Source organism: Ranitomeya imitator, chromosome 5, assembly GCF_032444005.1.
Source record: "Ranitomeya imitator isolate aRanImi1 chromosome 5, aRanImi1.pri, whole genome shotgun sequence".
In the NCBI taxonomy this organism is placed as follows: domain Eukaryota; kingdom Metazoa; phylum Chordata; class Amphibia; order Anura; family Dendrobatidae; genus Ranitomeya; species Ranitomeya imitator.
The window spans coordinates 51,578,338-51,606,130 of record NC_091286.1 but is presented as its reverse complement, the minus strand read 5'-3'; the positions used below and the strand labels follow the sequence as shown (position 1 = coordinate 51,606,130).

The 27,793-nt window shown below is 37.9% G+C and overlaps 1 protein-coding gene across 23 annotated transcripts in view; it reads left to right on the top strand.

The window, feature by feature from the left end:
• NRXN1 (neurexin 1) overlaps positions 1–27,793 on the top strand; it is a 1,975,072-nt gene that overhangs the window by 1,942,693 nt on the left and 4,586 nt on the right. For 13 of the 23 annotated variants that reach the window (XM_069768660.1, XM_069768667.1, XM_069768666.1 and 10 more), the window contains one exon: positions 4,819–4,909. In XM_069768660.1, coding sequence (XP_069624761.1) covers positions 4,819–4,909 — 91 coding nt within the window. The remainder of the gene's footprint in view (positions 1–4,818; positions 4,910–27,793) is intronic. The other 10 variants (XM_069768673.1, XM_069768668.1, XM_069768664.1 and 7 more) reach the window with 1 other exon arrangement.

Here is a 27,793-nt window from a genome sequence, read left to right as displayed (position 1 = left end):
TGAAAATAGGAAATTATTTTGCCAGGTACAACAAAAAAATTATTTTTTTTCCTTTGTGTAAAATGATGTCACCCTAGACGTGTCAATCATCAGAATGAAAGGAAACAAAATGCTACAATGTTACCATGGTATATTAAATCTAGCATGTGTAATTAGCAAATTATTCCCCTTTACTTTGTGCTAATTATATTGAACGTGGCTTTAGCCTGAAGAGACCAGAATCAGGCTTGAAGAACCCAGATTTCACGCATTTGATGCCTGTGCAAATCTGCAGTAAAAATATTTGAACTGTGTGATGAAGGTGATATAGACATGATGGGGTAAAGCATTTTTGATGCATATAACTGGCTTCCTGCTGTACCCTATTGACTATTATGGTGCTAAAAAAAAACTAATCTGTCGGCTCTTTAACGCCCTTTTCATTCTATTTGCAAGTCTAATGTTGTTTGATTGACCCTAAGAGACAACGGAAGTCATTGGTGGAGGGGTTCAGCTCTCTGGTAGTCACTTGGATACGCACAGGTACAGGGTTTCAATGTGAAAAGAACACAAAGTTTATTATCCTCCATAAACTTTACAGCTCCAAAATTAAAGTAGCCTGTCTTCAGCACAAATTAATAAAATAAACAGTCCTTTCTTCAGCACAACACAACAAAGTAAATGTGACAATCTCACCAATCTTGTCAGCAGTAGCAGCCGAAGCAGTTTTAAACATTTTCACAAACACACCTCTGTTAAGTTCTAGGACAATTCACCTTCTAAGCTGTCTGAGTTGCCTTTCAATCAGCTTGTAAGACCCAGACTGAAATATGGGAGTGACTTTTCACACTCATGCTCTTTTGGTAGCTCCTAAATCCCAGACTCAACATCCACTTAATCAAACTACTGAGTAGCCTAGTGTTGCGCATGCAAACTTCCCAAGATTTACATCCCCGAGGCCAGCCACCTCGGTGACATATACACGCTAGGTGTTACTCATACAAACTTACCAGGATTTACATCACCGAGGCCAGCCACCTTAGTATACACGCTGTCAGCCAGTTTCCTGATGCTCTCTTACAATGACTATCATATTATTTAGGAAGCTCTTGTACTTTAGCCTCTGGTGTTTCCAACTTTACCTGGAAAGATGAAGTTGAGGGAAAAGAAATTGGAAATCCTTTTGTTCACTTGGAACATAAGCAAGCTCCAGAGTTGTTGAGCAGTGATGTCCTCCAAACTCTTTATTGAAAATACATGCATTCTCCCAGGAAGCATGGGTATGAGGCGACAGAGGGAATAGCTGTTTGGCCAAAGGAGCATTTATCTGACAGCTATGTAAGGTGTTTACGTGGCGCTATCACAAATTTTGTATTGGGGACAAAGATCTTCAAGTTACACCGCTAAAAGTAAGAAAACATGAAGTTGAGACTGTGACTCAAAATGGCCTTCTAGATGACTTGTCCTCTCACAGAAGATGCCTGTGTACAGAGTATATGATGGAACTAAAATTTGGTCTAAATAGTGTTTTTTGTGATTGGTTTATACCTCATACATAAAGAAGAGCTGAAAGGAGACACACTGTCCCAGTGGCTCTGTACTACATAGACTTGGTCACTGACAGAGCAATCATATTGTGTGCCATATTGCAGACATGTTCATCACTAAATAAAATGCTACTAGGAAAGACTAGCTCTGTAATACAGCATTTACTGCCACATGGCTCAATAACAATGGTATCTGAAAACAAAAGTATATCTCAGCATAAAGTTAGAGGATCATGAAGGTACATAAGGACAACATAAACATCTGTCCGCGCCATAATATGACTCAAGGACTGTACAAAGCCCTAACGTTGTATTATGCATGAGACATTAAGTAATGTCATGAAATTCAGCTCAGTTCTGAAAGAAGTCTGTGAAATTTCATGTGAAAAAACCTGAATAGCCAGGCAGATGATTCATCCGCTGTATCCACTATTGGCATATGGGATGCTGCCACCGGGGTGATGCTACTATACTACAATGTGATCTCACCTCAAAGTCCCATGTCTGACTAGGTGTTACTGAATTAAAAGTGTGATGCAATGTATTTTTGCATAGTTATTCAAACAGAGGGAAGGGAATAGAAAGGAAAAAAATGAATGAAATGTAACCTTTATTAAGTCTAAATTGAAATATTGTACTTTTTTTTAAAGATGTGCTTTTCGCCATTATTACTGGCTTCCTTTAGGAGACGGCAAAACTTGTTTAACCCCAGGTTATGGAATAGTACGTCAGTTGGCAGTATCTCCTGCTTTGAGGTGGGCTCCGGCGGTGAGCCCACCCCAACCGTGACATGTTAGCTGTTTTCAACAGCTAATTGTGTGTGCAATGGGTGCGAGCGGAATCGCGATGCACCTGCTCCCATTAACTAGTTAAATGCCACTGTCAAACTCTGACAGCAGCATTTAACAAGCGCTGACGGTGACGCGGCCGGAAGTAGTCGCATTGCTGACCCCCGTCACGTGAGCGGGGGTCATCGGTGCATTGCCATTACAATCAGAGGTCTCCTCGAGACCTCTATGGTTGTTGATGGCAGATTGCTATGAGTGCCACCCTGTGGTTGGTGCTCATAGCAAGCCTGTAATTCTGCTGCATAGAGGTGATCTGTGCATCACCTCTATGTAGCAGAGGCGATTGAGTAGTGCATGCTGCTAGCTTCCTATGAAGGCTATTGAAGCATGCCAAAATTTAAAAAAATGTGTTTAAAAATATAAAAAATATAAAAGTTCAAATCACCCCCCTTTCACCCCAATCAAAATAATACAATAAAATAATCAAACCTACACATATTTGGTATCGCCGCGTTCAGAATTGCCCAATCTATCAATACAAAAAAGATTAACCTGATCGCTAAACGGCATAGCGAGAAAACAAATCAAACAAAATTATGTTTTTTTGGTCGCTGCAACATTGCATTACAATTAGTGTTGAGCGATACCGTCCGATACTTGAAAGTATCGGTATCGGATAGTATCGGCCGATACCCGAAAAATATCGGATATCGCTGATACCGATATCCGATACCAATACAAGTCAATGGGACATCAAGTATCGGAAGGTATTCTCATGGTTCCCAGGGTCTGAAGGAGAGGAAACTCTCCTTCAGGCCCTGGGATCCATAGGGATGTGTAAAATAAAGAATTAAAATAAAAAATATTGATATGCTCACCTCTCCGGCGGCCCCTGGACTTCACGCTGCTAACCAGGAGGCTTCTTTGTTTAAAAAGCGCGCCTTTCGGACCTGTGAATGACGTCCCGGCTTCTGATTGGTCGCGTGCCGCCCATGTGACCGGCACGCGGCCAATCAGAAGCCGCGACGTCATTCTCATTCACAAAACTGCTAATTCTAGGAATTGAGGACCTGCGAATGACGTCGCGGCCTCTGATTGGTCGCGTGCCGGTCACATGGGCGGCACGCGACCAATCAGAAGCCGGGACGTCATTCACAGGTCCGAAAGGCGCGCTTTTTAAACAAAGAAGCCTCCCGGTTAGCAGTGTGAAGTCCAGGGGCCGCCGGAGAGGTGAGCATATCAATATTTTTTATTTTAATTCTTTATTTTACACATCCCTATTGATTCGATACCGATACCCGATATCACAAAAATATCGGATCTCGGTATCGGAATTCCGATACCGCAAGTATCGGCCGATACCCGATACTTGCGGTATCGGAATGCTCAACACTAATTACAATGCAATAACAGGCGATCAAAAGAACATATCTGCGCAAAAGTGGTATAATTAAAATGTTAGCTTGGAACACAAAAAATAAGCCCTCACCTGACCCCAGATCACGAAAAATGGATATGCTATGGATATCTGAAAATTGTGCAATTTTAATTTTTTTAGCAAATTTTTGATTTTTTTTTTAACATTTAGATAAAAGAGAACTTAGACCTGTTTGGTGTCTATGAACTCTTTATGACCTGGAGAATCATAATGGCAGGTCAGTTTTAGCATTTAGTGAACCTAGCAAAAAAAGCCAAGCAAAAAACAACTGTGGGATTGCACTTTTTTTGCAATCTCATCAGACTTGGAATTTTTTTCCCGTTATCTGTTAGACGACATGGCAAAACCAATGGTATCTTTCAAAAGTAAAACTCGTCCCTCAAAAAATAAGCCCTCACATGGCCATATTGACGAAAAAATAAAAAAGTTATGGCTCTAGAAAGAAGGGAAGTAAAAAATGAAAAAAACAAAGCAAAAACAAACAAAAAAAGCTCCGGGTTTTAAGGGTTTAAAAAAAATCACTTTTTTTCTTTTTTTCCCTTCCTCTAATTTGAACAATTGATATCTCAATGTGCACTCCAATGTAAATACAAGATATATGGTATTTCAAAGAATTTCCTTGAAATAGTATGAAAAGTCGAAGGATGATACAAAAAGAAATGTATTGAAAATGGTAGAAACAAGGGTGACTTCCTTTATTGCTTGCCTTGAATCCACTGCAGTGGACAATTGCAATATATATATATATGTATATATAGTTTATTAATTATGTAAAGCTCAACACCACAAGCTCATGTTCCTCCACATTCTCTTTCTACAACAGTTACTGGTGTTCTCCCCAAAGGCTACATTGTGATAACCATGAATAAAGTATGTGTTTATAATAAGCTAATTATTTTTTGTCTTAAATATCAACTCTATTTCCATAACGATTTCTTCTATTTTTTAGAGTATGCAGATGTTTTTTTTATGTTCAATGTATTACAGTAATCTTGTGATTTCAGACCTCATATAGTTATGCGGAAAATAGTAGGACAGTTCTCACAGAAATCTTATTCTCTTTCAGAGTTCGGATGACCTCTTGGTTGCCTCTGCTGAATGTCCAAGTGAAGATGATGAGGATATTGATCCATGTGAGCCAAGCTCAGGTGGGTTAGGTTAGTCAACTTTTTTATTCTTTTCCTTTATTCCTTTTTATATTCCTGTTAGCATGTAGATATCACATGAATCTACAGAAACTGGATACAGCAGTAAAAAAATAGCAAAAAAATTCAAGTAAAATTGCAAACATTAATGGCCAATTTATCTAGCGGATTTGGATTCAGGGAACCTTATTTTTTCTTTGGTCTCAAAAATGGGATCTCTATCTGTTACAAATTTATGGAATTTGTGGAATTTCTTGGAGGTATGCATTAATAAATTTGGTGGGGTGAAACCCGTTTAGGACAACATAATATGGTTTGACCAAGTCTTGAATGTCTTTAAATACCTTCCTACTTTATGCAACCTTGGTTAGATGGTCCCATTTCAGGTTTTTGCGAATTGCTATAAAGTTTATAAAGACTTCAAAAAATTGTTAACAATAGTTTTCAGCAAAATAATACTGAAAAACAAGGATTTTTAGTTAAAAGAGGGTTTTTAGAAATATACTTGGCAAAACACATACTCTGTATTATGCCTAATATTAGATATTAGGGTTCATGCATAGCACAAGGATTTTCAGTGTTCATTAAATCCCTGAATCTCCTCTCCAATTTCTGCTTCTGTAAAATGAGAAAATTTTTTAACATATATATATATATATATATATATATATACTAGATGGCAGCCCGATTCTAAAGAATCGGGAGTCTAGAATCCATATATACTTTATTTATTCAAATGTAAGAATAATACAATTAATAAATAATAGTAAGAAAGAACAAAAATAATAGGCAGTATATGGAGAAAACACCAAACAAAAGTTCAAAATTGGTGTGAAATTGTCACTGAACCACTTCACAACTAAATATATATAGTTTTGGTAAATGGTATTATCATTTTTTTGACGAAATTCGGCAGGAGCTTGAAGAGCAACGTCACTGGGCCCGCCTCCACGCAGTAGAAACTTGCTGTGAGGTAAAAATTCAAAAATCACACCAAAATGGCGGGCGGAGTGTGTCACAGTACGGCACGTTTCTGATTGGTTGCTCGCAGCAGGCGGCAACCAATCAGACACTGGACACTGTTGACGTCACTTATCTCCGGACATTAGCTCCGGACATTAGCTCCGGACATTAGCTCCGGACATTAGCTCCGGACAAAGCCACGGAAGTTGGCACAAATTGCAGGAAGTAGTATTCTAGGCAATTATATATTAGATATATATATATATATATATTATATAATGTATGCATATATATATATATATGCATACATTATATCACAGCACAAGGAAAATAAACTCTAGTGATGTCACTGTCCACTGATTAAAAAAACCCCACAGTGCAGTGATGGTAAACAATATACAGTTATAGGAAAGCATTATTGCACACAGTGATATCACAGTAGAATAATCATTGTACTGTATATATGTGTGTATATATAATAGTATGTTATTATGTTGGAAGCTGCGGGACTAGTGTGGTGTCTGTACAGTACAATATGAAGATGCTGGAGGGTGAGTATAAGAATTGGGGCACAGGGCTTATATTGAAAGCACCACTCCAGCACTGCAAAATAACACTGGAGTGCTGCTTTAAAATCCCATGGGAGAACTATAACTCCCAGCATGTCCTGCAGATCCTATGACATGCTGGGAGTTATAGTTCACCAAAGGAGTGGCAGAGTGCTTTATTGTGTTTTGTAAAGACTAACCTCTTAAATGTGGGAGCCAGCCACACTGTGGTGAGGTAAAAGCATCCCATGACTGCACACAGAGCCTTTCCTCGTTTCCTTTCCACAGCACAGGTTATGAGGAAGCTGCAGATTCTAGTGGAGAGCCTGAAGGACCTGTGATGATGTCAAGAAGAGGGAGGGCTCTGAGCTGCCATGTGATGCTCCAGCCCACCCACTCCTGACATCAAACAGGTACTGTTTGTGCACAGCACTCAGCGTCCAGCCCAGGCATGGCAGGCAGGTATGCAGCGATCTCCTCTCTCCTCTGGCCCCTGCTGCTGCTGCCTCCTCTCCCCCGGACACACAGACCTCCCCAGCTGCTGCAGGAATCAGCGCTGGAGAAGCCATGTGTGTCCCTGCTTAAGTGCAGTATTCATTTGCTGCTCCCGGCTCACTGCTCAGCTGATAGGTGGGCGGGGAGCCGCTAATGAATATTCACTGCACTTAATCATCGGGACCACATGGTTTCCCCAGCGGTGATTCTGGGCAGCGGGGACATCCTGAAGTGGGATAACAGTCCGATCCCACTCACTGCTGCCCCCCTCCCCACTAGCTACATCCGTACCATAAGACGCACCCACACTTTCCTCCCAAATTTAGAGGAAAAAAAGTGCGTCTTATGGTCGGAAAAATACGGTATATCTTGGTACCGTGTTAGCCAGTAGATAGAAAAATATTTAGTAGTCTCGAAAGCTTGCAATTTGTTACCATCTTTTCAGTTAGCCATTAAAAGGTATCAACCACTGAGGACTCTCAATTCTAAATATTTTGCACACTCTTGGCATTCTCTTGATGAGCTTCAAGAGATAGTCACCGTGGTCTTCCAACAATCTTGAAGGAGTTCCCAGAGATGCTTAGCACTTGTTGGCCCTTGTTTTTTTCTGTGCTATGTTGTGCAGAATTTGTTTTAGTCTTTGCCTGAAGAAGAGACCTGTGTAGTCTCGAAAGCTTGCAATTTGTTACCATCTTTTCAGTTAGCCATTAAAAAGGTATCAACCACTGAGGACTCTCAATTCTAAATATTTTTCTTTCTACTGGCTAACACGGTACCTAGATATACGGTATATCTTTCCTGTAATAACTATATGCATTTTTATCTTTATTTTCATCATTGTGTGATATAAATTAAAATAACTATATCTTCCACTCACTTAACAATATATTGAGTGACATAAGTAGTATTGAGTGAAGAAAAGTAGTATATTATATATTAGTACTGTATATTAAGTGTATATCTGCATATAGATATCTGCAATTTTATATATCTGTTATTTTGGATTATGAGCGGTGTAAAGAAAACTATTTAAAGTGCCATAAAATGTTACAAATGGGCATATAATATCTTGAGAAGGCTATAAGACAAAGGAAAAAAAATAAAACAAAATGAAAGAAGAGGTTATAAAATGTTATAGCTCTCCAGAATCTTAAAAATCAAGTAGGCAAGGCAGTTTTGATCATAAATCTTATTAAATGTTGCTGGCTCATGCAGTAGATTGCGTTGTGCCTGCAGGATCTGTGCACTGATCTCTGATTTCGAAAGTGCTTAAGCATCAACTTCAATTAAATGGTAGGTAATCAATTACAACAATCAAATGTGATTATCATAATACATCTATTCTAACACTTACCCTCTGGTAGAGAATAATGACTGGCATGAGAGCTGTTTTCGTCAGAATAAGGAGACGTGATTATTCCACGTGTAAAATATCTATGTGTGTGTTTTTCTCTAAGGAATATTAAATGTAAAAAATGTTTATGGAATTAACCCACCCTGTAAAATTAAGGTTTAGCTAGTTGAAATACTTTAGATGGACAGTATGGAGAACATGCATTATGTACCACAATGATAACTAACACAGTGAAATCACAGTATGTGGCTAATGCTCATGGTGGTATCACAGCACAAGGAAAATAAACTCTAGTGATGTTACTGTTCACGGATTAAAAAAACCCCACAGTACAGTGATGGTAAACAATATACAGTTATAGGAAAGCATTATTGCACACAGTGATATCACAGTAGAATAATCATTGTACAGAACTGGGAAATACCACAATACAGGAATACAGTTGTGTGAAAAAGTGTTTACCCCTTTCCGATTTCCTAATCTTTTACATGTTTGTCACACTTAAATGTTTCAGATTACAGAACAAATTTAAATAATATACAAACATAATACATGTAAACACAAAAAAACAGTTTTTAAATTAAGGTATTTATTATTAAGGCGAAAAAATCCAAACCTACAGGACCCTTTGTGAAAAAGTGATTGCTCTCCTCCCTTAAAACATAAATTAATTGCAGTTTATCACATCTTTTGGAAGTTGAGTTCAAATTCCCTAGCCTCATGCAGGTCTAATTATGGCCACACATGTTATCAATCAAGAAATCACTTAAATAGGACCTGTCTGACAAAATGATGTAGAGCGAAAGTTCCTCAATGGATAGACATCATGCCGTGATCCAAAAAAATTCTGGAACAAATGAGAAGCAAAGTAATTGAGATCTATCAGTCTGGAAAAGGTTATAAAGCAATTTCTCAAGTTTTGGGACTCTAGCAAACCACAGTGAGATCCATTATTCACAAATGATGAAAACTTGGAACAGTGATGAACCTTCGCAGGAGTGGCCAGCCAAACAAAATTACTCCAAGAGTACAGTGACAACTCATCCAAGAGGTCACAAAAGACCCCACAGCAACATTCAAAGAACTGCAGGCCTCACTTGCCACAGTTAATATCAGTATTCATGACTCCATCATAAGAAAGAGACTGTGCAAAAATGGCCTGCATGGCAGAGTTCCAAGATGAAAACCACTGCTGAAAAATAAGAACATAAATGCTTTTCTCAGTTTTGCCAGAAAACCTCTTGATGATCCCAAAAACGTTTGGAAGAATACTCTGTGGACTGACAAGACAAAAATAAAACTATTTGGAGGGTGTATGTCCCATTACACCTGGCGTAGAAGAAATACAGCATTTCAGAAAAGGAACATCATAGCAACAGTAAGATGTGGTGGTAGTGTGATGGTCTGAGGCTGTTTTACTGCTTCAGGACCTGGAAGACATGCTGTGGTAAATGGAACCATGAATTCTGCTCTCTATCAAAAAATCCTGAAAGAGAATGTGTGACCATCTGTTTGTGACCTCAAGCTGAAGCACACTTGGGTTAAGCAGCAGGATTAAGACTTTGGAGTGGCCTAGTCAAAGTCTAGGTCTTTATCCAATTGAGATGCTGTGGTACGATGTTAAAAAGGTGCTTCATGCTCAGAAACCCTATAATGTCGAGGAATTGCAACAAATCTGAAAAGATGAGTGGGCCAAAATTCCTGCAGAGCATTGTAAAAGACTCATTTCCAGTTATCACAAATGCTTGATTGCAGTTGTCGCTGCTAAGTGTGGCCCAACCAATTATTAGGTTTAGGGGGCAATCGCGTTTTCACACAGAACCCTGTAGGTTTAGATTTATTTTTCTCTTAATAGTAAAGATCTTCATTCATTAAAAAACAGCATTTTGTGATTACTTATGTTATCTTTGTTTATTATTAAAATTTGTTTAGTGATATGAAGCATTGAAGTGTGACAAACATGCAAAAGAATAGGAAATCAAGAAGGGGCAAACACTTTTGCACACAACTGTATCTTACACACAGTATAATGATGCAGAGACACTGTAATACTCTTAGTGATGTAACATTACAGGAATAGTGAAGAAATAGTAAATAATTTGGCATAAAGCTAACAATGATGTCAAAGTACACAGATAGTAAACAATGTGAAGTCAAAAGATTACTGCACACAGTGATATCATTGTATCATTCATAATCAAAGAACGACATAAATGTACAAAAAATAACACCTAGTCATGCAACATATCAGGAATTATTAATGCAGCATTGTAATATAGGGATAAATCGCACAGTGATGCCGCAGTACAGGAATAATATGATGTTGTGCAATATGGCATCACAGACTGAGGATATTTTCTAGGATATCGTAAATCAGGAATGATTATTTAATGCATTTGTGTCATAGTATATGAATATTATGCACTAAAGTCAGAGAAAAAAGAGTTTTGCACACAGTGATGCCACTGTATACAAATCAAGCCCAAAGTGTTGGCACAGAACAGTAATAAGGATAAATACAGCAAAATTATATATGGATAATGCACAAAGTAAAGTCAGAGTACAGAAATAGTAAAGACAGCATCATAATAAAAGGGATACTTCACACAGTGTAACAGTACAGGAGAGCGAAAAATAGCATCATAATACATGGATAACACAGTGATGTCACAGTACAGGAAAGATAAAAAAGCATCATACATGGATAAGCACACAGTGATGTCACAGTACAGGAAAGATAAAAAAGCATCATAATACATGGATAAGCACACAGTGATGTCACAGTAAAGGAAAGATAAAAAAGCATCATAATACATGGATAAGCACACAGTGATGTCACGGTAAAGGAAAGATAAGAAAGCATCATAATACATGGATAAGCACATAGTGATGTCACAGCAAAGGAAAGATTAAAAAAAGCATCATGATACATGGATAAGCACACAGTGATGTCACGGTAAAGGAAAGATAAAAAAGCATCATAATACATGGATAAGCACACAGCGATGTCACAGTAAAGGAAAGATTAAAAAAAGCATCATGGTACATGGATAAGCACACAGTGATGTCACAGTAAAGGAAAGATTAAAAAAGCATCATGGTACATGGATAAGCACACAGTGATGTCACAGTAAAGGAAAGATAAAAAAGCATCATAATACATGGATAAGCACACAGTGATGTCACAGTAAAGCATCATAGTATATGGATAAGCACTCAGTGATGTCATGGTACAGGAAAGATAAAAAAGCATCATAATACATGGAAAAGCACACAGTCATGTCACGCTAAAGGAAAGATAAAAAGGCATCATAATACATGGAAAAGCACACAGTCATGTCACGCTAAAGGAAAGATAAAAAGGCATCATAATACATGGATAAGCACTCAGTGATGTCACGGTAAAGAAAAGATAAAAAAGCATCATAATACATGAATAAGTACACAGTAATGTCACAGTAATGGAAAGCTAAAAAACCATTATAATACGTGGATAAGCACACAATGATGTCACAGTAAAGGAAAGATAAAGCATCATAATACATGGATAAGCACTCAGTGATGTCACAGTAAATGAAAGATAAAAAAAGCATCATAATACATGGATAAGCACACAGTGATGTCGCGGAAAAGGAAGGATAAAAAAGCAACATAATACATGGATAAGCACACAGTGATGTCACAATAAAGGGAATCTAAAAAAGCATCATAATTCATGGATAAGTACACAGTGATGTCACAGTAAAGGAAAGCTAGAAAACCATCATAATACATGGATAAGCACACAATGATGTCACAGTAAAGGAAAGATAAAGCATCATAATACATGGATAAGCACACAGTGATGTCACGGTAAAGGAAAGATAAAAAAGCATCATAATACATGGATACGCAAACAGTGATGTCACAGTAAAGGAAAGATAAAAAAAGCATCATAATACATGGATAAGCACACAGTGATGTCACGGTAAAGGAAAGATAAAAAAGCATCATAATACATGGATAAGCACACAGTGATGTCACAGTAAAGGAAAAATAAAGCATCATAATACATGGATAAGCACTCAGTGATGTCACAGTAAAGGAAAGATAAAGCATCATATTACGTGGATAAGCACACAATGATGTCACAGTACTGGTATATTAATCACAGCATCATAATAAAGGACTAATGCACGGCACATAGTGATGTCACAGTATAGAATAGGTAAACACAGCATCATAATAAAGGGATAATACAGACAGTGGTATCACAGCACAAGAATAGCAAATAAAGCATATAATATAGGGAAATGTGCACAGTGATATCACAGTAGAGATAATGAACACTGTCATCCATTTATGTAATAAAGGTCTCATAAGAGTCTAAATCTAGATGTGATCTCACCTTTTGATTCCCATGTGGTTTTGCCTCTTAAGTGTGAAGCATATCTTTTCCATACAGACATAGATGCAGTTTGTATATCACTGCCAACATAAATACATGAAAAAATACGAATATAAGAAGACACCTATTGTTCATTAACATTGTAACTGCAATAACATTTTAATTTGAGCTTTTTTTTCCCATATTGGAGCCATTTGTAGATATTCGGGAAAGTGTACTAAATTATGTATTTCCGAAAATGTTATAAATACTGCATGTATAATAATATTTATGTGCCCTTAAGTAAAACATTATATTGTTATGCACGCCAATATCAAACTGCACTTCTGTTGCATATACGGTGATATAGTAATAATTTACATAAAAAAAGACTTATTCATGAGTTGTAATAACTATATGTTTAGGTTAAAAACAAGTTCAGGTAAATTTTTAGGCAGGCACAAGGTATGTCATTTTCATTCATTGGGTTTATCTCTACGCTGATTGTAACCTATGTTCTAGAGTATTGACAAGGTATAAGCAAATTATTATTGGATTTATTAATATAATTGAACTATATGTGGAGCCTTCTGCAAGCATTGATCCAGGTTATAGATATACATTTATGTTACCCAATGCTATGTAGTAAGGATATACAAAAGAGCCCCTTATAGTCGTTGCCCTCTTTGACTTAGAGTGGGGCTCCCACCGATCTCCGAGAACACGCAACGTTTCTCCATTCATTGTCTATGGGACTTATGCCAATTTTTTGTTGACATAGTTTAGATCAACTGCTTGTGCCAAAATATTCTCAGTGTTATGATGTAAATTGTGGTATTGAAGCCTCACCCTAACTACTGCATGCTACGCTCCTTTTCTAGACACCTTACAAAACTGACTAGCAATATGCAAAAAATATATCATATACAGTAAGTGTTAGTCCAACTGGATACACAACCACACAATAAAACAATGTAAAAGTTAATAGTAAAAACAAGGAACAATGAAAGCAAGGGGAGGCCGATAATAGACATAATATAATTGCAGTTATAATTGCAGCTGTGTCTGTTTGACTCTGAAATGCTGTGGCATTTCAGAAAAATATGCTTTGTAACTGCATCCAGAGACGAAGAAGAAGAAGAAGCTCAGAGTGAAACATACACGGCTACAATAACAGCCAGTTTCCGACTCATGCCACCCATGTTTCAGGAAGCATGAACCAGCCGAGAGACTCCCTTTTAGACTATGCTATTTCTGTATGCTTTTTCATTGGATCTAAACAGAAATGCAGTATATAACCTACCATTCAAAAGTTTAGGGTCACACAGACAATTTTGTGTTTTCCATGAAAACTTATACTTTTATTAATCAAATGAGTTGCCAAATGAATTTAAAATCTAGTCCAGACATTGACAAGGTTCGAAAAAAAGATTTTTATTTGAAATAATAATTTTCTCCTTCAAACTTTGCGTTCGTCAAAGAATGCTCCCTTTGCAGCAATTACAGCATTGTAGACCTTTGGCATTCTAGCAGTTAATTTGCTGATGTAATCTGGAGACTTTTTTCCCCCCATGCTCCCAGAAGCCCCTTCCACAAGTTGGTTTGGCTTGATGGGCACTTTTTGCACCATACGGTGAAGCTGCTCCCACAACTGCTCAATGGGGTTGAGATCTGGTGACTGCGATGGGCACTGCATTACAGATAGAATACCAGCTGCTGCTTCTTCCCTAAATAGTTCTTGCATCATTTGGAGGTGGCTTTGGGTCATTGTCTTGTTGTAGGATGAAATTGGCTCAAATCAAGCGCTGTCCACAGGGTATGGCATGGCATTGCAAAATGGAGTGATAGCCTTCCTTATTCAATATCCTTTTTACCTTGTACAAATCTCCCACTTAACCAGCACCAAAGCAACCCCAGACCATCACATTACCTCCACCATGCTTGATAGATAATAATAATAATAATTTTATGTAGCGCCAACATATTCCGCAGAGCTAGATGGCGTCAGGCACTCTTCCAGCATCTTTTCAGTTGTTCTGCGTATCACAAATGTTCTTCTGTGTGATCCAAACACCTCTAACTTGGATTTGTCTGTCCATAACACTTTTTTCCAATCTTCCTCTGTCCAATGTCTGTGTTCTTTTGCCCATAGTAATCTTTTCCTTTTATTAGCCAGTCTCAGATATGACTTTTTCTTTGCCACTCTGCCCTGAAGGCCGGCATCCCGGAGTCGCCTCTTCACTGTAGACGTTTGACACTGGCGTTTTGCGTGTACTATTTAATGAAGCTGCCAGTTGAGGACCTGTGAGGCGGCGATTTCTCAAACTACAGACTCTAATGTACTTGTCTTGTTGCTAGTTGTGCAGCGGGCCTCCCACTTCTCTTTCTACTCTGGTTAGAGCCTGTTTGTGCTCTCCTCTGAAGGGAGTAGTACACACCATTGTAGGAAATCTTCAGTTTCTTGGCAATTTCACACATGGAATAACCTTCATTTCTAAGAACAAGATTAGATTGTTGAGTTTCACATGAAAGTTCTTTTTTTCTGGCCATTTTAAGAGTTTAATGGAACCAATAAATGTAATGCTCAAGATTCTTAACTAGCTCAAAGGAAGGTCAGGTTTATAGGTTCTCTAATCGGCCAAACTGTTTTCAGCTGTGCTATCATACTTGCACAAGGGTTTTCAAGGGTATTCTAACCATCCATTATCTTCCTTACACAGTTAGCAAACACAAAGTACCATAAGAACACCAGAGTGATAGTTGGTGGAAATGGGCCTCTATACACCTATGAAGATATTGCATTACAAACCAGACGTTTGCAGCTAGAATAGTCATTTACCACATTAACAATGTATAGAGTGTACTTCTGAATCATGTAATGTTGGCTTCATTGGAAAAAACTGTGCTTTTCTTTCAAAAATAAGGAAATTTCGAAGTGACCCTAAACTTTTGAACGGTAGTGTAATTTTCCTTAATACCCATACCTTCTATAAATTTATTTCAATATTTGAATGCCAATGCAACCTGTTTAATGCCATATAACAGTAATAAATCAAGAATGTATATGATTAAAGCGATGCCAGATTTACTGAAATATCAAAGTGCATATCCCTTACAGATGTAGCAAACTTTATTGCTCCCACCAGAGTATTGTGAAATGACTTGCTTAATGTTCCAGTAGGTGAAAGCCACATTAACAATGCATTAGGTCGCTTTGAATAGCGGACTGCTCTAATACACTTTTTTTTCTCAAACGCCTTAATATGCCAATGGGTGCAATAACATTTTCCACATCTGTAAGATTGCAATAAATAAGTGATGCAGGACAAGGCGGACAAAGGTCTAGTCTAAACATTTCCCTGGCAGCTGTATTGTAGCATGTTTCAGATTTGTATTGGCGTTATTAAATACACAGCTAGTTTTCATTAGATATTCACCTTAAAAACTCTACTGAGAAATGTTTGATGTCTGACAATGCTTCTTCTCTTGCATTTAAATTATACAGATGTAGCAGGAACAGCTGCTATCTATGCCAGCAGCCACCTGCTAGCAGACAGTGACAGGCAGTGTGTGTCTTTAGATTTCTATTGTTAGTCACCGAGCATCACATGTGAAGTTCTCTGTGATGTTCTCCAGATGACAGCACCCGGCCACAAGGAATAACAATAATGACAAAAATAGTAATACATTAATAATTAGTGAATAAAAGGCTTCGGTAGACTCTGTTCACACTGCACTAGACCCTCTTTTCGGGAAAAATAGCATCTTAAAACGCAAAAAACTCTGTATAGAATTTGCTAAGAAGAACGCTAAGAGATGTTGATGAATACTATCGTGTGCCTAAAGATATATATGCATCAGAAGCTTGCTCTGTACAAAAACCTAAAACTCCATTCACACATCCATGTGAAACGTCTGTGTGCTGCCAGATCCAAATATTTTAGGAAAAGATTAACAGCCACACTCAAAAAGGTTCTTTACTTTTGCAAATTAGTGCTCAAATTTATTTAGAGTACACCACAGAAAAGGATAAGTGACACGAGAGTGCGGTAACGTTTCGACCCTGATCCGGGTCCTTATCAAACCTCACTTATGTAATAGAGAAGAACGGCCAAGGGGCTGCAGCAGAGGTATAGAAAACAGACGTTCCAGCTGGGCCTATTCCTTGTAGCAGGTTGGAGCCGTCTGTGGTGGTGTCACAGAATATATAGGAAGTCACCAATAGAAGATTTATACTAAATCAGTGTAGCCTAATTCAGTCCCTTAGATAGGTTTATTTGCCCCTTTGGGCAATTTATTGTTGTGAATGTATTTCTTCTTGGCTTGATATATTCTGAGATGGATGTCATGACTAGGTTTGGGGATTTGATCCGCTGACCTGTTGTTCCATGCTCTGTCTGCTGAGCTATTGCCTTTTCGTCCCTCTCCAAATGTGGATGGATCCAATTGTCTTTGTTCCCCCTTCTTGGTTTGCTCCCTTCCAGGTGTTTACCATTTTCCAGTTTTGATCTGCCATATAACATTCTGGGTTGTGTTTTATATTTTCACCCTTCACTGCATTTTTTTCCTGGCTATACCTCTAGATAACACCATCTGAATTCCTACAGTGAGTATTTTTGTTTACAAAGTTCCTGCTCCTTTCACCTCTATAGGGTTTTCATATCTTACTGCACATTTTCATCTCCTCTTGTTGGTAGTGAGTTGCAGTCTTCCCACTGGTTCCTCAGGAGGTATGAGAAACCCCTCAATTGCCTTTTAGGAAGCCAGTTCTCCCTTTTTTCATTGCACATGAGTGAATGGGTGTTGCGTTTCTAACAATGGGTAAAGTAAGGTGACAAAAAAAAATATTTTGCCTCATACTGTCTGGAGATGTTAATGCTTTATGTGTCTTTATGCAGCCGCGCATTTTTCAGAGTCCAGAACGGAAAAAATAGAAATAAATGGAAATGTGTGCGAACTAACGAGACAAGAACTTGTTTGAGGGTATAAACAATCCAAATTCTGCTCCCTCCACTATCCATATCGCTAAAAGAGGAGTTATTCCTGGTGAATGAAATCGGCCACCACCATTCTATGCATAATTCATGCATTTTAAAATATTATTTAACAAACAAATACAAATATACATGAATTATGCATAGAAGGGTGGTGGACGATTTCAGAGTTCTGGTCTCTGAAAAATGAATGAAATTTTATTATATTGTTCATCAATTGTAATCATGATACCAAGGATTTACATACATGTTGAAAATAACTTATTTTTATGTAATACGGCTTTTTTGAACTTTGACACTGTTTGTCACATGTCAGAAGACTGCTTGGCGCCGTTATTTGAATTCTGAATGTATATAAGCGAGGCAATAGTACCATGTGTCATATCTTTCTGTGGAAACTTCCTGAAGAAGAAGCCATGAGCTTCGAAATGCGTTGAATAAACCACCCGAACATCCTATAACCATAACTGGATCCATCATTTGTCACAGCAGCGCGGATTTTATCCACATTCATCTATTATAAAGGATGGATACATATGAACTTCACAAATATGACCGAAACACATCCTTATACCTCATTCCTTTTTTTTTGCATGCAAGATAAAGCAGACAATTTTTTATCAATCTTGTGGATCTGATTTTCATCTATTTTTAGTCAGTGTGTCCAGTTTTACCATCAATGTGACATCCATTTTTTTTCAAATTTTGTTTCAAAATTTCTCCTACCAATTACACAGTAAAAAACTGACAGCACACAAATAAAATACCAATGGCAACCATGAACTATCAGTTTTTTTCAAGGATTCATTGAATTGCAGTGGCGACTTTGGCACTTGACTTACATTATAAAAAATTGGTAGTTTTTTGAGGACGCTTGTTCAGCAAAAAACACGGACATGAAAACAGCACCTTAGACTAATATGGATTGTTCTATCCATGAAAAATGTGTAGTAACACTTCATTTTCACTATAATAGTGTGACAGTAAAATTGAACATCCATACAAGGTTGCCCTACAAGTTATAACTTTTTGTGAAGGGAGGAGAAGCGCAATGCATACTTTTTTAATCAAACCATTTTACAATGTGATTTCTAAAGCAAAAGGAGTATCCAAAAAGGAAAATCAAAAACTTGTCCATCTTCAGTTCTTATCTTCTTCTTACAAGACATAACTAATTTGGAATTAATTTCTTTTACCTTTGCCATTCCAGAATCTGAAATGTCTTCTAAAATTGACATTCATTTTATTCTTTTGTTATATTACATGTGAAAATAAGAAACTTCCTGATATACACTATCTTATAAAAGATATCTTCTGTTTTGTCCACGTGGACTAATTATTCTCAAAAAGAATCTCAATTCACAGGTAAAATCTGTCTTCAGTGAAGACAGATTTTTCCTTTTCTGAGATGATAGATTGTTCTCATAAAGTTCTATGGAGAACTAAAGGTACCGTCACACTCAGCGACTCTGCAGCGATATAGACAACGAGCCGATTGCTGGAGCGTCGCTGTTTAGGTCGCTGTAGAGACGTCAAACACATCAGCTCCAGAACGATGCAGGAGTGATCCAGTGACGTAACGGTGACTCACTTTTCGTTCTCGCTGGTTGTTAGCTCCATGTAAAACGTTGCTGGCATCGTTGCTTTTGATGTCAAACATGATGATACACGCCGACCTGGCGATGAAATAAAGTTCTGCACTTCTAGCTCCGACCAGCAATGGCACAGCGGGATCCAGATCGCTGCTGCGTGTCAAACACAACGAGATTGCTATCCAGGACGCTGCAACGTCACGGATCATTGTCGTTCTCGTTGCAAAGTTGCTGAGTGTGACGGTACAGTTACTTCAGAAGAACCTACAGCGGAATGTCTGTGTCTGTCTCCAGCTCCTCTTCCTCCTCCAGCCCTCATCTCTTTTTTAAGTAAAGAAGGAAATCTGTGGTAACTGATTACAGATTTTAAAGATCTTATCCCTAAGTTGAAAGTCAATCCAAGAGGTAAAAGAAGAAGATTTTTCTGATAAGATACATTACAAAGTTACTAATTTTCATGTATTCTATTGATTTATTAAATAAAAATTAAAACAGAAGTTACTCTTTAAGATAAACATTTTAACAGTTGAATCTGAATCTGAAAAATTTTAATTTTTTTATATTTTTGTTTATTTTTTTTAATTCTGTAAATTATCACATGGGTGAAAATGGGTGCAAATTCTTTCTTTTTATGATTCCTGATTTGGGGTGACCAATGAAAGGTAGAATTATTCTTCAAATTTCCAAATATATTACATTAGCTTGGTTTGTTATTATTATTTGAATTATTAATAATAATATGTATTTCTATTAACTATATTTCTTATTGAAAGAAGATTAATGGGGTTTGATCTGAATGACTTTAATAATCTATATTTAAAGGGGTATTCCCATCTCCAAGATCCTATCCCATTATGTAGTAAGTGTATTAATAATAATATCAGCAAATACCGTACATCCAATTAGAAATCTAGTGTAGTTTTTCTGATTCGCTGTCCCTATCCTCATGTGCAGGCATTGCAGGACCTTAGGTATCCATGGTTATGATCACTAGCAACTAGCTAACTGTCACTATACCAGAGGTCGTAACCATGGATACCTAAGGTCATGCAATGCATGCAAATGAAGAAAGATATAGTGAATCAGGAAAACTGTACTGCGTTTCTAATTAGAGGTATTTGCTAATATTATTATTAATATTAAACCTACTACATATTGGGATAGGATCTTGGAGATGGGAAAAGCCCGTTAAAGCTATATAGATGACATCATGTGATCTACTAATTGCCAAGGATGCTAAATCTCTAAGGCCATTGACTATATAATGTGGTCCCGTTATAGCTTGCAATGTATTGTTTTCCATCTTAATTCAACATTAACTTGTGATATTTGATTATAAAAGCAGAAATGCTCACTCCATTATAAAGGATAAATTGTTTTTATGAAAGATACTTGCAGGCTAAATAAATATTTTTTAATATAGTAGAAAGAATATTAGCTAAAAGTAGCAGAAATGGCAGACTAATGTATGAAGATGGACGGTGACAAGACATGGTAGTATTATTTAACAGCAGTTAAGCCTATTACATCGTAATTGTGATTTTTCTCTTTGTGATTCCTTCCAGAGTCACAAAATTCTGGTCTTTTTAAAAAGATTGCTAATCCTGGGAGAAAACAAGTAGTGTGTCCTGATAATTCTGAATATTAATGATTGTTTAAAGAACTTCCATTTTCAATTAAACAAATATCCTTTTACCCTACAGAGATTAGTGTTTTTGCTTCAAGCCAATGTATCTGCCCAGTGTAGAAACATAATACAATAGTAGTAAAGGAATAAACTCCTAATTGTAGAATAAGAGGAGTTAAGGAGCATCCAAAGTTTTTTTTTAAATTATGGTTTCACAATAAAACTTTGCCTATTATGTATTCATGCTACCAAATTGCTTTTGGTCTTTGTCTTCTTCATCATCGATCCTGAATTGGTAGACTCAGATAGTTTCACTGAACATCAAGGCATAATATTTTTGCCTACATATGATTGGCACTGCCTAAAGTTAGCCATTTTTTATTCTCCTTATTCAATAGCAATAGAAAGTGTGATCGCAAAAGCGACCCTGGGACCTACCACCTATGAGGACTTTAGTATTATAATTTGTCAATGAAGAAACATATACACAAAAAGGAGGAAGTCCAGTCACCACCAAAATGACATATTAGGTAATATCTTTAACATTAGGTACGCAGGTCGTGCCGCTGTATGCGGATGCTTCCGCATGCGTCGTTTTGACAATGTGGTGACCAGGGTAGGACGCAGCTTGTAGCAATTGTTTTTCCCCGCATCATCAAAACGACGCATGCGGAAGCATTCTCATACAGCCGCACAAGCATCCGCATACAGCCACACGACCTGTGTACCTAATGTTAAAGATAGGTACACAGGCCGCATGCAGGCCGCATGCAGAAGTAGGCGGAGCTAGCGGCCAAGGGCGGGGCTTCACAGAGGAAGTCCGCAGCCCTCCGCAGCTCCTCAAAATGCTAGTGTGAAACTAGCCTAAGGCTGGTTTCACATTTGTGTTTAAAAACACAGCGTTTTAAACGCAAACGCATGTGGTGAAAAAAACGCATGTGAACGCGTGCAAACGCTGCATTTTTTTGACGCATGCGTTTTTGCATGTGAAAAAAACGCGGCGTTTTGATGCGTTTACATGCGTTTTTGCCCGTGTTTGCATTTTTAAAACGCATGCTGAGAAGTGCGTGACAGCTGCCAATCATCAAAATCAAGTAAAAAACCCACTATAAACAGAAATAGCTAGGGTTAGGGTTAGGGGTTGGATCCCTATGGATCCTAACCCTAACCCTAACCCCAAAGGGATCCTAACCCTAACCCTAAAAGGATCCTAACCCTAACCCTAACCCTAGGGATCCTAACCCTAACCCTACCCCTAACTCTAACTCTAACCCTAGGGATCCTAACCCTACCCCTAACCCTAACCCTAACCCTACCCCTAACCCTAACCATACCCCTAAGCCTAACCCTAAAGGGATCCTAACCCTAACCCTTGGGGTTAGGGTTAGGATCCCTTTAGGGTTAGGGTTAGGATCTCTTTAGGGTTAGGGTTAGGATCCCTAGGGTTAGGGTTAGGGGTAAGGTTAGGGGTAGGGTTAGGGTTAGGATCCCTAGGGTTAGGGTTAGGGTTAGGGGTAGGGTTAGGGTTAGGATCCCTTTAGGGTTAGGGTTAGGATCCCTTTAGGGTTAGGGTTAGGATCACTTTATCACCTTTATGGTGGGGGGTGGCATATCAGTGTGTTTTCTGTTTTTTCTATAAAAACGCATGCGTTCTTAACGCAACCAAACGCATGTGCTTAAAAACGCATGCGTTTACATAGACAGCAATACGTTTTTTTGCCGCAAAAAAAGCATGCTTTTTTTGTGGCAAAAAAACGCCGCTAGAAATTACTACATGTTGCATTTCTGAAACACAACGCATGCATAGAAAAGACGCATGCGGCGGCAAAATGCTGCAAAACGCATGCAAGTATAGGAAAAAACCCGCATGCGTTTTTTTGCGCTAAAACGCAGCGGCAAAAAACGCAAATGTGAAACCAGCCTAAGACATGTTTCTGTCAGTGTAATACAGTGGCCATTTTAATTCTATAGTGTTTACCTCCCTAGACTACGCAGGGATTTTCTAATTAAATATATTTAATTTATTTGTAATTTTTTAAGTTATTTTTTTAGATATATTTCCGGTAAACTCTTTTGAAAACTGAATTAAAATTTGTAACATCTTTCTTTGTGGGCAAAATATGTTGGCTTGTAAGGGAAACCATACATCCATACTTCAGACAATCTAGTAACACTAATCCATGTTTATAAATAAAATATATACAATATACCTAAGCAGATTTCTATTGTAATCCTCTGAATGTGAAGGCAATGATATAGTTCCATTAAATGTGATTATCTACTACAATATATAGTGCAGTAAAACATGTAACTATAATAGCATTACATCACCCTCCATTATCATTACATTTCCCGAAAGTCTAGTAACAGTATCATAAACATTGCGCACATTTCAGAAAATCAATCAGCTGGATATACATGTTCACTTAACCGAGGTAGCTATATGGTATCTCACTCAGCTCCTTTTCTAATCTTATGCTATACGCCTGGATTAAAATGGTAAGTCTATAACTACTGGAATAGCATAGTGATTATTGCCTGCAAGGCGTTTAATGGCCGCTAACCCAGCCGTATGATCATTATTGCTGTATAATGATAATAGCAGAATGATATTGTCCGTGCCAATTAAACTTCACAGCATGATAAGGAAGGACAAGCTTTAAATAAAGGTAAGCCACCTGCTAGATATAAAAGCAAATGAGCAATAACTGCTCTATGAAGCCAGGTGAGGATAAAGGCAAATATTGATATTCCCGAGCTATATTGAAATGTACGAGGCCTGACAACTATATAAGACCATTGACTTTAGACTAATAAATCAAAAGTTGTATAGAACTATTCCCTGCATCTTAGGCCAGATCTATGGACTTGCATAAAGAAGGTGGCAATAAACATAGTATTAAAGGGTGGATAGCATACTATAACTACTGTATATCCTCTACAGGGATAGCCTTCTGTTTACAATATATGTTAGCGGAAGGTATTGCTTCATGAAATATCCTCAGGAATTATCTCCGTCTTCATCAAATTATTTTCTTTTTGTAAATCTCTTAATTTTTTTTCTTAATTGAACTAAATTTACCAATTGTCAAAAAATATGTCATTATTAGCAACATTAAAAAAAAATGCATGGGAAAAATTTGGTGTATATTGCTTGTTATATGGTGCATTGATGCTAGTTATGAGCTGAAATCTGCCAGGTAAAGCCCCCCAATATGCACAACTAATTTTGTCATTGAAGGCAATGCATCACGTCGTCAATGGTAGTCACTAGGGTTGAGCGACCTTTACTTTTATAGGATCGGGTCGGGTTTCACGAAACCCGACTTTTTCAAAAGTCGGGTCGAGTGAAATCGGCCGATCCTATAAAAAAGTCGGGGTCGGGGTTGGCCGAAACTCGAAACCCAATGCAGTGCATTGGGTTTCCAATGGTTCCCAGGGTCTGAAGGAGCGGAAACTCTCCTTCAGGCCTTGGGATCCATAATTAAGTGTAAAATAAAGAATTAAAATAAAAAATATCGCCATACTTACCCTGAGTATATTACCTTGAGTATATTCCTATTAGGTATATACTTACCCTCGGACGCGCCCTGCTTCTTTCCGGCAGCCTTCCTTCCTAAGAATCAGCCCTTCCAGGACCTTCGGTGACATCGCGGTGACGTCGCGGCTTGTGATTGGTCGCGCGAGCGGTCACATGGGCGGCTGCGTGACCAATCACAAGCCGCGACGTCACCGCGACATCACCGCAAGGTCTTGGAAGGCTGATTCTAAGGAAGGAAGGTTCCCGGTTAGTACCAGGGCGCATCAGAGGGTAAGTATGGCGATATTTTTTATTTTAATTCTTTATTTTACACTTAAATCTGAATTCCGATACCAATTCCCGATATCTTAAACATATCGGGAATCGGTATCGGAATTCCGATTCCAGATTCAGAAGATCGCTGACTTCATGGCCGACCCTACACAGGGGTCGGGTCGGGTTTCATGAAACCTGACTTTGCCAAAAGTCGGCGACTTCTGAAAATTTTCGACCCGTTTCGCTCAACCCTAGTAGTCACTTTGTATTATTTTTGCGTATAGGGCTAAGAACTAATAAGCAGGTAGTTGCTAATGGACAGCATATACTGTGACTTCGCTGACATCATGTTGATGTCTTCTCTTCTACTCTTCTCTGTTGATGGGTCGTCTCTTCTGATGTCATGCTGATTGACTGCTGACTTCCTGCTGCCTAAGGGCTCTTGCAGATGACTGCATTTTCAGTCCAAATGTGATCCAACCAAGTAACGAATCACACTCTGAAACTATAAAATTATAGTCTTTTTTTTCCTCATCAGAGGAAAAACTTGCAGCATGTACAATTTTCAACCATATATATGGAATCACACTCAGCCATGCAAGTCAATGAGTCCGTGGAAAGAATCAGGCTGCATTCAGATGACATCCAGGTACATTAACATAATGTTTTTTCTCCATCTTCTCCTCATTCGAGAAAATCGGACCACACTGTGATCATACTCTGATCAATCTCTGGTCAAAGATTGATCAGAGTGTGATTAGCATAATCAGCCCTATTTTCTCAGATGAAAGAAAATACGGTTTTGTGACCCTAGCCTAACTGTGAGAAGCTGGCTGTCAATCAGCATGATGTCGGCAATGACGTCGGCAGATTGTTTCCTAGGCACTAGAAAGATTTTTCTATTCCTTTATTCATCCTAAATGCATCATGAAAGCAACATTTTGGCCAGCAAGCGGCCTTTTTCAGGCATAAACAAAATGACACCATCTGTCGACAGAGCAGAAGAGGAAAAGCTGCTTTGTTGACTTGCGGTGAATTGAAGTTGCAGGATTGCCGGCTGAACTGGCAGATATTGTCACCTTGTAGAACAAAAAATCCTGGATAACCCCTTAAGACTGGGGTCAGGGGGCTTACATTTTCCGAATCGGTTGGGGCTTCAAATAAGAAGGTTCATTTAATTCACTTCATTAGGAATCAATGACAATTGCTGACATTAACAAGGGTCTAAACAATGTAATTGATTCCAAAAAGAATCAAGGGGTTTTAAAGTTAAAATGTTAGCGCCAACAGAAAGACTGCAAGTCATAAACACAATATCTAGGGAGTCTGCGGTTGCATAATTTAGTAAATAGTATACTGTACAAAAGATAGGTTTCCAGTTAAAATGCAGACTAATGCGGGGGAATGTTTCCCCAGTTCTCTGTTGTATTATGAAAACTATGGCGATAAAAAAAGAACATAAAGTGAAATGGAAGCTTAAACACAGATTTGACATTAGACGGTAGTCAAGATAAGCCCAGAGTGACACTTCTTTATGCTTCATTTAAAATATAGGCAAACAATAATAAAACAGAAGATAAAAGAAATGTAATTCACTTAAAGCACGGGGAAACTGAAAACTTTGATCCATAAAAAGATAGAATTGTTATCTACAGAGAAACAGCTACAAGACTTACACAAAGAATGTCAGCTATTGAATAAAGCTCTGCATTGATTCCAAAAGGAATTTTCCATGCAGGTTTAAGAAAGATAGCCCGGGCCTTGTCACTCAGGAGGGACAATGGGATCAGGACTAGTTCTATAAAGTTTTCAATTATTGAGTACTCTGAACTGCAAAGTGCATCAACATATTAACTTGCTCATTATAAATGCATTTGTTTAGAGATATAAAGAAGTTTGGATCATTTCCTGTTTACTTTATTTGATCCCTTAATATAACAAATGATACTATGAGGCTCAATGACCTTCAGTAAAAAGTTATGGTTAAAGGTAAAAAGGGGAAAGGATAAGGTAGTAAACCAATATGGTGAGGCTGGATTACAACATGAATTGTAAAAGAGCACGTCCATTAGCTGCAGAGTCAAGGGGGGGGATAACATAAAACAATGAACATTGGTCAAGAAAGTTTGATATTTATGGCTAGGGGCAATGAGATAAGTTTATTGTGAAGGAAAGCCTAACTACCACCCTAGTTAGTATATGAAATTGCAGATTTATCTCCAATATATTCCATACTGGTGTAAAGGTACATGGTGGTAATTATTAATATTAGTCCTTATCTTCAATTCATATGACAATCTAATTTGCCTAAGTCAAAATTGTATATTCCATTGGCCTACCACTGTTGTTTAGAAAGTAATAGAAACATAGACGAACTGAAAATCTTCACACACATTTTGTTCTTGTTTCGGTTTCTACCAACAGCCCTAGCACATTAAAGTAACCATGCTTACCACCATTTTTTATTTTCAAAACTGTGAGTACATCTTTTAGTGGTAGCTGCAAGTAGCCTATTGACAGTGACATGACAAGAAGCAGTTGGCTACTGAAACCCATAGCAGTTGCATGGCCTGTTACCATTATCAACAATAGTTCAAAGAGTTATAAAAATATGTATGTCTAGTAAAGATATCGGTTCGATGTAAATCTTATCCTCTTCTGCTTTGAACTTTGCAAAAAAGATGGATTTTCCAGAATCTGATTTTGTAATTTGATAAGCATGAATCCACCAAATGTGTGGCCTAGCAGCTGGTATTTTGCTGAACTCCAAAAGGTCACGAAGGGGTTAAAAAATTATATTAACCTTGCTCTGGCCAATAGGTATATTGTCATGCAGACACATTTAGATAATTTAGTCTGATTTTCTTCCGACAGCTTTGGTGTTTTTGTCACTCATAAGGCCTCATGCTATGATAAAGCTTGTCAGCATCAGAGGTGCCAAAGATGATGGAAGAAAGAGTCTGAGTGATGTTCAAATTGGATCTGGTCTGCATGCGAAACAGTGGAGTGTAAGGGTGGCGTGACTATAAATTTTTCTTTAGCCTACTTTGATTATACTCTAGCGTCTGAAAGGCCTCAGAGGATAATAAGGCCCATTCGATTACATTGAATAAATGTTTTGCAAATTGAATTTCCAAGTTGAATTATCAATATTTCTCTTT